At 39.7% G+C, this 13566-nt stretch overlaps 2 protein-coding genes across 2 annotated transcripts; one reads left to right on the top strand and one right to left on the bottom strand.

The window, feature by feature from the left end:
• Positions 1-392: 392 nt before the first annotated feature.
• Positions 393-3292, top strand: LOC137291911 (uncharacterized protein DDB_G0280315-like). The gene is made up of 4 exons (XM_067823471.1): positions 393-404; positions 1512-1603; positions 1793-2018; positions 2135-3292. The coding sequence occupies exons 1-4, from the start codon at positions 393-395 to the stop codon at positions 3290-3292; spliced, it is 1488 nt and encodes a 495-aa protein (XP_067679572.1).
• A 2155-nt stretch (positions 3293-5447) lies between these two features.
• Positions 5448-9205, bottom strand: LOC137291910 (putative defense protein Hdd11). The gene is made up of 5 exons (XM_067823470.1): positions 9116-9205; positions 7876-8062; positions 6995-7149; positions 6200-6291; positions 5448-5673 (listed from the first exon to the last, which is right to left on the bottom strand). The coding sequence occupies exons 2-5, from the start codon at positions 8060-8062 to the stop codon at positions 5448-5450; spliced, it is 660 nt and encodes a 219-aa protein (XP_067679571.1). The 5' UTR covers positions 9116-9205.
• Between the last annotated feature and the right edge of the window lie 4361 nt (positions 9206-13566).

Raw genomic sequence — 13566 nt, 5'->3', positions numbered from 1 at the left:
GTACCACCATGTCTGTAGATGAAGATGTACCTTCATGTCTGTAGATGTAGATGTAGCACCATGTCTGTAAATGTAGGTGTAACAGCATGTCTGTATGTGTAGATTTACCACCATGTCTGTAGATGAAGATGTATCACCATGTCTGTAGATGTACCACCATGTCTGTAGATATAGGTGTACCACCGTGTCTGTAGATGAAGAGTTACCACCATGTCTGTAAATGTAGGTGTAACAGCATGTCTGTATGTGTAGATTTACCATCATATCTGTATGTGTAGATTTACCATCATGTCTGTAGATGAAGATGTACCACCATGTCTGTAAATGTAGGCGTACCATCATGTCTGTAAATGTTGGTGTACCATCATGTCTGTAGATGAAGATGTACCATCATGTCTGTAGATGTAGGTGTACCACCGTGTCTGTAGATGAAGATGTACCACCATGTCTGTAAATGTAGGCGTACCACCATGTCTGTAGATGTACCATTATGTCTGTAAATGTAGATGTACCACCATGTCTGTAAATGTAGATGTACCACCATGTCTGTAAATGTAGATGTACCACCATGTCTGTAGATGTAGATGTACCACCATGTCTGTAGATGTAGATGTGCCAAATGTCTGTTTATGAAGATGTACCTACACGTATAAGGCTTTAGATGCACCAATATAAAAGATAACCTAGATAAGCGGTTTAGTCAAGTGTATATGGCGTGCTAATCTTCCAGTGACCCTGATATCGGTGGTGAGCGGTATCAAGTTCCGGGGTTTCCTCCTCCAGGCACGGTGTCGGACGTGCACTAACCCAACTATACCAGTCGGTGCATTTAGAACAATCCGGGGGCAGCCACCCGCCAGAGTGATGAACTGCTTCAACACCATTGTGAGTATAATGTTCACAAATAGTACAAATATCTGAAAGTACATAACCCTGATGTTGCCACACTACTAGCTATTGATTTTGTACCGAAATCTCTCTTTATTTCCAGTATTTGGGGTTTTCTGTGTGTGATTTTTATCATTCCTTCGAATGGACTTTCGTAACGAGGAAAAAATGGGAAAAAAGAAACTTCCGAAAGAAACTTGAAATATTGAGAATAAAATCAAAGCAACATGTTTTTAGTTTTGGCTATAAGATACCGCAAATATAATCAAAATTAGGAAAATGAATGAGAGAAGAAATCGATCCTTCAAGAAAATATAATTAATAACCAAAAGTAATCTAAGCCATGAGAACAAGATTCGAAATTTCTTGTTTGAGTAAAATATGAGATATGTGGGTTTAAAATAAAATAATTCTTGATACCAAAGTGACATCACAAGGCTTCGTAACATAACTGTTGAGAAAAGTGGTGATAGTCAACGCTTCACTATTGCTGGCAATGCAATAACGCATGCTGTCTCCATTCGTCTGGACAGCCGTCTTCGTGGTCTAATGAACTTTCTGTTAGATTGAACATGTGTGACCTATGGCAAGTGTCTGCAGAGTATTGTTTTCCCTCCTTATAGGGTGCTGCAACTCAGCTGTCAAAAATACCCAAGGACAAACTTGTGATCACTTGGACACCTCCGCATAATTTTGACAAGGAAGTTCATATGAGGTATGGTTATGAAGAGACTAACGTTACCTGATCAAGTGAGTACTCTGAACATAAATGACCCATTTTATGCAACAAAAACATATTTCAACGGTTTATAAGAAAATTGTACTTCAGTCAGTTCACAGTTTTTAAATAAGATAATCAATAAGATATTGATACATTTGTCTAATGTTTCTGACTCTTTATTAGAGTAACCTTCGTGGAGTCAAGGATGTCATACTGGGCAAATGTGATATCTGAACCTATCACGAAAGGCAGCGGTCCACCAACATCAACACATACAACCCCAACTGTAGCTACCACGACACAAGCAGCCACAACGACTGAAGTCACAACAAAAACGCCAATCACAACGACTGTAGCGACAACTTCACAACCAACCACGATTGTAACTACACAACCAATCACACCTGTTGTAAGTAAACAACCAACCAAAATGTCTGAGGCAACAACAAAAACAACCACAACGACTGTAACTACACAACCAACCACAATAATTGTAACTACACAACCAACCGCAACTACTGTAAGTACACAACCAACCATAACGACTGTAACTACACAACCAACTACAACTACTGTAACTACACATCCAACTACAACTACTGTAAGTACACAACCAACCGCAACTACTGTACGTACACAGCCAACCATAACGACTGTAACTACACAACCAACTACAACTACTGTAACTACACAACCAACCACAACGACTGTAACTACACAACCAACTACAACTACTGTAAGTACACAACCAACTACAACTACTGTAACTACACATCCAACTACAACTACTGTAAGTATACAACCAACTACAACTACTGTAACTACACAACCAACTACAACTACTGTAACTACACAACCAACTGCAGCTACAGTAACTACACATCCAACTACAACTACTGTAACTACACATCCAACAACAACTACTGTAAGTACACAACCAACTACAACTACTGTAACTACACATCAAACTACAACTACTGTAACTACACAACCAACTACAGCTACAGTAAGTACACATCCAACTACAACTACTGTAAGTACACAACCAACCGCAACTACTGTAAGTACACATCCAACTACAACTACTGTACGTACACAACCAACTACAACTACTGTAACTACACAGCCAACCATAACGACTGTAACTACACAACCAACTACAACGACTGTAACTACACAACCAACCACAACGACTGTAACTACACAACCAACTACAACTACTGTAACTACACAACCAATTACAACTACTGTAAGTACACAACCAACTACAACTACTGTAAGTACACAACCAACTACAACTACTGTAACTACACATCCAACTACAACTACTGTAAGTATACAACCAACTACAACTACTGTAACTACACAACCAACTACAACTACTGTAACTACACAACCAACTGCAGCTACAGTAACTACACATCCAACTACAACTACTGTAACTACACATCCAACAACAACTACTGTAAGTACACAACCAACTACAACTACTGTAACTACACATCAAACTACAACTACTGCAAGTACACATCCAACTACAACTACTGTAAGTACACAACCAACTACAACTACTGTAACTACACAACCAACTACAACTACTGTAACTACACAACCAACTACAACTACTGTAAGTACACAACCAACCACAACGACTGTAACTACACAACCAGCCACGACGACTGAAGCACCAACGAAGCCAAACACAACGCCTGTAACTACACAGTCAACCACAAGGACTGTAAAAATAAAACCAACCACGACGACTGTAACTTCAAAACAAACCACAACTACTGTAACTACACAACCAGCCACAACGACTGTAGGAACAACTTCACAACAAACCACAACAATTGTAGCTACAACAAAACCTACCACAACGGCTGTTGCAACAACGTCACTTAAAACCACAACTACCGTAACTAAACAACCAGCAACAACGACTGAGGCGATAACAAAACTAACCACTGAGGCAACAACAACAAAAGCAACCACAACAACTGTAGTTACAACAAGAAAGCTAACCACAACGACTGTAGTGTCCACAACGCAACCAAGGACCACAGCCGTAGCTACACCAACCACAAATGGCACAACAAGCCAACAAACAGCTACGGTAAAACTTTCAGCATCAACACAAACAGCCACAAAAATACCTACAACACAACCAAGAACATTGACTGAAACTACAACAGGAGTGATAGGAACCACACAACCAACAAGAACAGTGACCACAGTGGCATCCATGGACAAAAGATCAACAACAGCAGCAACGCTTGCGTGGATCACAGCCGCCAGTGTATCAGTGGACATCAGCCTCCTAACCAGCTCTGTTCCTGAGGAAAGGCCGAACTTGCCAGTTGACTCCACACTGTCTTCCCAGTCACAACCCCAGCATGTAAACTCCCCATGGCGTACAATACCTTACCCCGTGACGACCATGTGTTCTTCGTGTAAACAACTTGGGCCAGCAGTGTGGATAACAGTGGCTGGGGTTAGTGTTGTAGTACTGGCGAAGTACCAGAGCGTTCATTTATTGTGACAATGAATCATCAAACGGTAAAATCAACCACACGTTACACTCATCGCGATACCAAAAAACGTGTGAAGAAGTTAGAAAGCTTGGAATGAATGAACAGATTATGTTTTCACGGGAAGTAGTTGAACTGAATAATCTCCTGCGGGAAACGTTGAGCACTGCACTCTGAACACGTGTGTATTATCCAGATATATACCAAACTAATAAAATAATTTAAAATACATTTCTTAAAGTGTGTAACTGTTTATATTTTATAAGTATTGTATAATCACTCTTTGATTGGATAAAAATATACTCACTGAAACGAATACGCGAAAACATGAAAGTGCAAATGTTCGTGAGTTTATTTCCATTCCATTCAAAGCACAGTACATATCTTGTGAAGAAACATGGAAAGGAATAAAAGAACACTTGTACTTTCATGTGTTCCCTTATTCGTGTACATTGGTATATTTCTAGAGAAGGTCAAGTTAAGCTCGTCAGAGAAACGTACAAGAACGTGTTAATACAATAATAACACCGCTACCTCAGTGGATCGCTATATACAGGGACCTTAGCTTGAAGAACATTTGGTAAATAGAGCTCTGATGCTATGGTCGTAGTTCCAGTCCATATTCAGCTATAGTGCAACTATTTTACAACGCCTACATACACAAACAGATTCTCAGGGTTTGATATATTAATACGTAAATATATGTCGAATGAAGCTTTTTCAACACTTATCAGAAAGGCATACTTTGGCATGTCTTAACCCCAACTTCCACGACGATGCTATAAATATGGATTCATTTCACATACTGATTTTTCAGTGAAGATTTGCTTACAGTTTGGACATATTTGTTCTTGAACCTTTATGATAATGCAACACTCATGGTAACGAGGAAGACAATTCACATTTGTCATGTCGGCTAGTGGTGCACACAGTTCAAAAACGAAAACTTTGTTTTTTTTCTGAGACTGGAAAAATTAAACTCTTTGGAGTTTGGAGAAGCTAAGTCGTATTATAACTACTTATTTCAAATACCTTTCTAAAGACCCTCCATGGCTTTGCGACAGAGATTATGTGGGTCCCTTGCTGAAACGACCAATTTAGACCTTTTGGAGATGGTTACGGATTCAGAAGAAGACAAAATTGAAATATATGATTGTATTTATTCCTCACTGGTACAAAATATTCAGCATTAAAGTTTATGAAATGACTTCAGAAATATCAGAGACAATACTCATAATTTAATAGTTTCTTGTTTCTTATCCATTTGGATTCCGTTTTATCCTCCTATGGTCATCAAATGCTGGATATATTTAGAATACTAAGAGCCTTTGCATGAGAATCCCCAATGTTAGACCAAATGACGATGTTGCAGCAGTGCAGGACGAGGCTGATGGGCTCAGTGTTGTTGGGGGTCGCGTCGGCCGTGGGCGTGCCGTGGATATAGTAACATCAACTGCTAGTGGCACTGACATGACGTTCATTGTCTGGGAAACAACATTTCCCCACCACTCTGTGTGGTTTTTAACAAACGTTGCTCTGAAAATAACAATGCACGAAAAAATGATGTTAAAGCTTTGTTTGACTTAAAGTCTTCATTGCACTTTAGCTGTTTTAGTAACAGCATTATCTAAAACACGTGACACAGCTGTCCGGAACTTTTAACAGTAATCTTATCAAGGTAATCTTCCTGAATTATTGGCGATTTAAACAGTTTGTAATAAAAAAAAAATATTGGATAAGGCAAGTCTATCTCTCTCTCTCTCTGTCTGTCTATCTATCTGTCTGCTTGCCTGCCAGTCTGTCTGTCTGTCTATCTACGCACACACACACACACACACACACACACACACACACACAGGTCCATAATCACATCTTAATGCCTCTCTAACTCCAGTAACTCAGTTCTTCTCTCCAGTTTTATCATAAAGTGACATCACATTATAATATTTCTTTGGGAGTCAAGAACTCACCAGTATTAACCAGAAGCCTAAGCAGTGTCATGTTGTGATGGCCGTTTGGATATTACAAATGGTGGATGGAGTAATACTTCCTACACCCTCACCGCATGATAACGACGTCCGTGAAGCCAGGAGGCGGCATCCATGAGAAGGTCACACTTGTCTTGGGATCCATGGACGATGCTGTCACGGCGGCCTGCAAGTAGCAACTTTCATTAAAATCCTGCCACTTGGTCTTTAAGGTCTTAGCTGTTCTCAAATACAAAGATCAAATACAAGAAGAGCAGTTCTACATCACATTTCCAGAGATTCCATGACTATAAAACCTCTGCCCACTGACCCCACGGCCAGATGTAAGAACTACCCTCACTGACGCCATGACCAGAAAAAGAAACTACGCCCACTGACTCCATGGCCAGATGTAAGATCTACACCCTCTGCCTCAATAACCAGATGTAAGAACTACACCCTCTGCCTCAGTAACCAGATGTAAGAACAACGCCCTATGACTCCATGGCCAGATGTAAGAATATTAGCCCTCTGACTCCCTGAACCCCAAGGAACCTCTGAATATAAACGCCCAGTACACTAGGCAAACCGTAGCTTCGAGGGAGGGTGTGGGTGCCGATTGATACTGACAAAGTTCATAAACTGTACGCAGAAATACAATGCAAACAGTCGGTTAGTGATCGTTGTTTGAAGTCCTAGATAGCACTGTCACAGACGCATCATGTAAGTTTTCGAGTCTGGACACGATAAACCAACAGCTGGGGCATAATGACACACAGTGAAGTGACAGAGCATGACCATATGTGCATCTTAGCTGTCTCCCACGACAAACATATAGCTGAGAATCTGTTTGAAGGCCCGCGTATCTTCACAGAACACTATGCATTTACCATTGTGTTGAAGCAGGCCAGTGTCTCGCTGGGTGGTTGTCCCGCAGGGATGGTGAAGGTTCCAACAGGCACCGTCAGGTTGGAACAGGTGAGGCATCTTGCTTGTAGAAAAAAGTCTACAAATGTGGTCGATATGTCTGCAGACGAAAGTACCACTGAAAACATAACATGGGATACAAAGGATGTGACTATAGCATGATGGTGTTGATTGGGATGGTAGGGATATATATACTAAGTATCCCCCAGGTACCAAAGGCTGATGGCTGACAGATGGCTTGTATGAAAAGCATTGAGGTTGTGCGGATGATCTGACCGTGAGGGGGGGAAGGGGGGGGGGGGGGGGGGAGGGGAGCAACCTTTTCACAACCATACAACCATGCAGATATCCTAATGGATTCCGGTACAAACCTACACATGATGCAGGCATGCAGTACTGAATCTCATTCTAGCAACCTCCACACTACTGACCAGAATGCCAATGCCAGTAACATATACTGGAGTTTATGCTTACCATAGATTCCCACAGGGGCATAAGCTGAGCCATGGTGATCTCTACTAACCAAACTCACGATGAGGACCTATTCTTGCCACTGATCAATGTATACAGAGTATTAGCAAAATGCCTATTCTAACATCAGCTGGTGAGGGGAAACTGGTGTTGTAACCTCGATTGGTGAAAATATACTCCTTATCATTATGCAACATGTTCGAGGATGTCTTTGTCGTCCCCAACTGTCTACCTGGCATTCATCTCTGACACACATATCTGTTCACACAATTACTTTCACTCTACAAGCACATCTGTTATTCTTTACTTTAGCCAGTCATCTTAAATCCATGTTTGTCGGCTGCTACAAGAATGGTGTATTTTAAAGTAAAACCATTAACGGGTTCGCCATCTTCATATTCCGTGGTTGATACTGTGACACGGAAGGGTTGCAGGGAAGTCTGTTCGTCTGATGTCAGGTCAGATGGAACCATATCTATGCAGTTGCTCAAGTGGAACACATTTGCTCCCGTGTTGAAAATGAGGACGCTGAATTCGACGAAGATTATACAAGGCTTCATCTAAGACAGAAATATGTTTTCGCAATAATCACGTGTGGAAGTGAAAACGATCTCAACGTGGACACAGTGAAAATCAAGTGAATCTTATAAAATGCCTGATATCTCGGAACAACATATATGAGAAATAACGTTGGTATATTTCATATAACTGCTTTCACGTATCGTTCTAGACTGCCGAATAAGACAGTTGGCCTGTACAATTTGAGACAGCGGGTTAGTCTTCATACGTTGGACAAAGGAATCCGAACATCCTCTCACTGTTCAAGATTATTCATGGAACTTGTGTAAACAGTTTTGTGTGATCGTGTGAGATTGTTATTTCCATTCCATCCCGCCATCCTACCTTTCATGAATGGAACATCCCCTAAATTATCTTGGGCGACAACAGATATAAACAGTTATATTACAATGATGTTTATGTTGAACTACGGTTTTTTTATGTGTGTACATATCTACCTGTGTGTGTACAGTGTGTGTGAGTGAGTGAGTGAGAACTGAATGCATAAGAAGACATGTACTGTGTGTTATCGTGTACAGCTGTGTTTCTTGTAATTGTAATAGCATTATTTTTCACGCTTCTTGTTATAAGAAGTAGAGGTCGACGTCTATTTTCGTTTAATCAGTAAAATGTTCATTTTTGAGGGACGTATGTTTCATCATATATATCATATACGATATCATATACATCAGCATCACTTACAAAAATATTGTTTCTTTCTTTTAAGCCAACACACTCCGATTTAACTGAAGGATGATAGTACGGGGCGTAACACCCACTCACTACGCCGCTTTAAATTTTGCTTCCACGTTTGGGAATATGGCCAACAGCCATCTGCTCTCAAGGAGGAGACCCGCTCAGCGAGTTTAGTTTTCCGCGAACGCTTTAACCAATTGGCTACCCCAGCGCCCCAAGAGGAAACCCAGATCGTTACATGTTCCTAAACTCTTGGTTTTCTCGTGAAGATTTTACAGACAAGTAAGGACAGTGCACAGTATACTGTGTGTAATATCATCGTATATTATTCACGGCAATATTTTATTTTTTGAACATACCTCGGAAAATTACAGCGGCAGCAGAACGCCGGCAGACTGTGGTAGAACGGACCTGACTGGCAGTGGGCTCACGGAATGTGCAAGTCGGTGGTGACTCCTGCATTTGTGAGTAATCATGTCGTTCATTAGAAGCTCCGTTCACGTGGAAGTGCTGTCATCATGGCGATGGTGCATATATATTTGTCATCATCAGGTTGCATAATTATGTTTACCATGTTTAACTACAAACACGTGCACACATGCGCATGCACACACGCGCAGGTGGTTGAATTCAAAGCACGATCCTCATTACGAGCTGGTGTTTAGTTCATGTGGCGAAATCCTCTAGATGTCCGCGGAATAAAACGCCCAATGCTTATTCTACACGCCAGGTCATGTTGACACGTTTGAACAGCATACGGGATTCAGACAAATGCCATTTTTTTCAGCCGAATGAAAATGACATGCCGCAGTGTTGCATAGATACCTGCCCAGGCGCAGTTCATGTCTTAGCGCACATGTCGACAGTCACCCAGGGTGACATGAATCGACCCTCCTCAGAGTCCTCTTTCCATAATATATTATATTTCCCTGTGCAAGAATATGTAGGGACCAAATACGGATACATGGTGATTCAATAAAACGTAGCCACCCAAAAATATTTTACATCTGAACATAGTTAAATGGTTTAATCGTTTTGCGTGAACTAATCGTATCACAGAACGCTATGTGTAAACCTCCACTGTGCGCTAAGTGGCTTTCCAAAGGGTTATGCTAACCTGCTGGACTAACTAACAAAGGCATACGCAAGTTGAAAAATTGGATATTAAACAAATGTTCTCAAAACGTTAATAAACAGTCGGCAAATACAGCAAACTCAAGGCCCCAAAGACGGATACTACACCCACGTCAAATATATCCCTTACGTAAAGCCATTCGTTGTTTGTTTCATCAGCTATGTATGTGCAATACTTTCTTTCACTCGGCAGTTTACACGACTCTTCTATACATCCGGGTGTTCTTTATTCTTCAGACCGAGAAGCGCCTGAGACATGGTGACATTCTTTTAAAACATGCTGTCACACATTAATGCTCTCACCCCAGCCAATTCCAGCACACTAAACACTACAGTTTCCAATATTTTTTTTGTACATTGTGCTCGTGCAACACGTTTTCTACAAGGAGTGTCTGTTGATGCGAGTCGATCAACGTCGCCTTTTCAACCACGAGCCATCATCAGTGATGCTGAAATTTTGTACTGTTGATCCCAGAAATAGCGTCTCCCATTCTTGTTCAAATGCTCCCAACTTCTCCAGACATATCTTTTCCAGACATGACAACCAGAGAATGAACTTTCAGCTGGCAATGCTTGGTTGTCGAGATTGCTCCTTCGGTTAATGCATGTAACTGTTTAGCAGATGCGAAGATCTATGATCAGGATGTCATTACTGAGATTGCTGGCTGAAATGCCAATGAGTATATTCTTCGTTGAACAACAAATAAAGAAAAATGATGAGCGTTGTATGATAACGGATTTGTTTTCCCTTGCATGTATTTCTCAAGACAGTTCAATGGCACCAGAAAACACATTTTAACACATTGTATAAAGGCCATTTGTTTTGCAAACACTTGGCCACGATTCCTGGGAACAAACTAAGTTTTTACTAAAATTTCAAGATGAAACAGCTGAATTTCAACTCAACAGTATCGTGAAATAATAAAAACAAACACACACCCCCACCCCCACCCCCACCCCCACCCCCACCCCCCAAAAACAAAAAAAACCCCAAAAATAAAAAAACCAAAAACCAAAAAAACAAAAAAAACACAAAACAAAACAACCAAAGCATGCATACTTAATATATCTATCCACCAAACTCACATTATCCACTGTGTTTGCGTTTAATATTGATTTCAGCTCATTCTGGGTAATGAATTGTCCCGTGTTTATTCAAATTTGAGTCAAACCTCACACTTCTTAAGTCAAAACTGGGACTTACGTTTGTTTTGAGAAATCGGGGCCTGCTGTCATCACTGCTTACAATGATCGAAGCATTGTCCATGGAATCGTATCGTTTTATGTACAAACAATACCCAGATAATCTACATCATCCATTATGCATGCTTTTAGAGTTTTAGTAATTAAACACAAACAAAGTGTTTATGTCTCGTTTGGGCCACCTCTGTCACTCAGTGGGCGGTGGGGTAGCCTAGTGCTTTATGGTTTATGACGAATTAGGTAGAGAGCCTTTAAACATAAGATTTTATGTCAATACGTTGTCTTTATGGCATAAACTCGCGTCAGCTGAGACGATCAAACTTTCTCATGTTTTATACCAATATATTAGTCATGACTATGAACAACACCCTACAGTATATCCTTGGTTACACTCCATAAAGCATATATTAGACAGAATCGGTTTATCCGAAGTATATGTAAATCCCCCGGCATATTCTACAAAGTCCTTAGTTTTAAAAGCAAAACAAATCCTAACAGATCAGTTTATTAAAAAATGACATAAAGATAAACATTCCAGTTCCATGGAATTCTATCATCAGTACTTAAAAAAAAACACTGTCCTTTGAAAAATATTTTTTATTTCCAAAATATATACACATCCCTATTTTGAAATTTAGAACCTTAAATCTAAACCTTCCGGCAGATGGCAGAACATACCGAGAGAAGAAAGAATATGTAGATTATGCAACTGCAACCTAGTTGGTGACGAATTCCATTATCTTTGAAAATGTGTCTCACTTAATTCTTACAGAAAATCATTCATCCCCCCAAAATATCACTGTTGGGCCAATTTGTCATCTCTTAGCAAGGTTATGTCGCCTGCCAACTTGAAACTTACCAAAGGTTTATCACTTTTATTTCTCACTTGTATGAATTGTTAGTAAATGACTCATCATCATGTTCATATTTATATTGTCAATATTGTATATTCTTTGCTCATGTACCACCAATGGTGGTTTTTATGAGAATAAAAGAAGTTGATACAGAGACAATCATGACAATGCTAGACATTCATGGATCAAATTTTACTGTAGGGTTCATTATTGCCGGCTGATAGGTTGTCTTAATTTTATGAATTGTATACAGCTTTAAAGGCAGTTTAAAACAATTTAAGGTTGTTTGATTATATTGATAAACTTAAAAACGATGCTATTGGATTATGCTATGGTTACAGTGAAAATGCGTATGTTTTAAGAGGCATGGTTTAAATGATTTTGGTGTAACACTTGTTGTAGACGTTTTATAGAGAAACAAAACATATGTTGTTGATTTACTTCAAAGTAGTTTATTTAAAATTCAATGCTGTCTGATCCTCAGTTTATACAGATTGTCTAGGCTCATTTTGATGTCTTGTGGGTTTTTTTTATAAAACATGAGAGTTTGAAGTATATTTATTGATCTGATTATGAACATACTATTTCTGCATAGAATACTGAATTATAATAAGTTCTTCACTCTAGCAACTAACGTTCTATCGCATTACATGGGCAATCAAACAATACATGACTTTCACCTTGTATTACAAAACTGGTTGTGCAGTAAATCATAGTATTCTTGGTGTTTCGAATTCAATTTTGACACAGGTTTGTATGTGTTAGTATTTGTTGAATACAGTTAACATTCAAATACATAGACTTACAAAAAACAACAAACTAAATTCAAAGCACTTATGGTAATAAATCGAGGCATACCGATCTTGTCCAGCAGAAAACACAGTAATTAATGGAAGTGACAAAGAGGAACAAGGTAGCTGACAAAACAATGTACTCTGCGGTAGTGATAAAGATCAAGATTGCAGACTGAATAATAATAACTATATATCACATAGCCCGGCTACATAGTTTTTGGTCTGTAGAAATATTTGGACATGGCTGTCCTGAAGTAGACACTATAACAACTTCCCTCTGTTCCGTAAAGCTTGGACCCCAAGCTTAAATAAATTCCAAACTGATAGGAGTGAAGCTATGTAAATACCAACATTGCGAATCAGTACATAATCACTGAAAAGTGATTTTTGACGTCGTTGACACCCCGTGCAGCAAGTATATCTGTGCATCGACGGTAAGAGAGCGATCATCTTGTCAATCTGACACCAGAAAAATAATCCAAGGATCATTGCAATGTACAATTTACATTCAGGTATTGGCTACTTCGGACAGTTTTAAGAAATATTTCAAAGTCTGAGCAGGATATTCAAATCTGGATTCTGGCTTTGTGGTGAGGCTCAGTACCAAATGATGATAATAATTAGCGTCATAAAAGTATACATTAAACATCTCAGCAAATATTTCACATTAAGAAAGTTGAAACCAGGAGTCATACTTTACCGCGCGACTCAGACGGTACTTGTGGGTACTGTTGCCCTTTTCAGTATGATGGGTGCTCTTCCCGTGTCTGTGACGGAGCTTGCCCATAAAGTGTGGGTGCTATGCCCAATAAAAAATAATACTCC

The sequence above is a fragment of the Haliotis asinina genome, chromosome 7, assembly GCF_037392515.1.
Source record: "Haliotis asinina isolate JCU_RB_2024 chromosome 7, JCU_Hal_asi_v2, whole genome shotgun sequence".
NCBI classification, from domain to species: Eukaryota; Metazoa; Mollusca; class Gastropoda; order Lepetellida; family Haliotidae; genus Haliotis; species Haliotis asinina.
The sequence above is the reverse complement of the archived record's forward strand: the minus strand, read 5'-3'. Positions and strand labels throughout refer to the sequence as shown.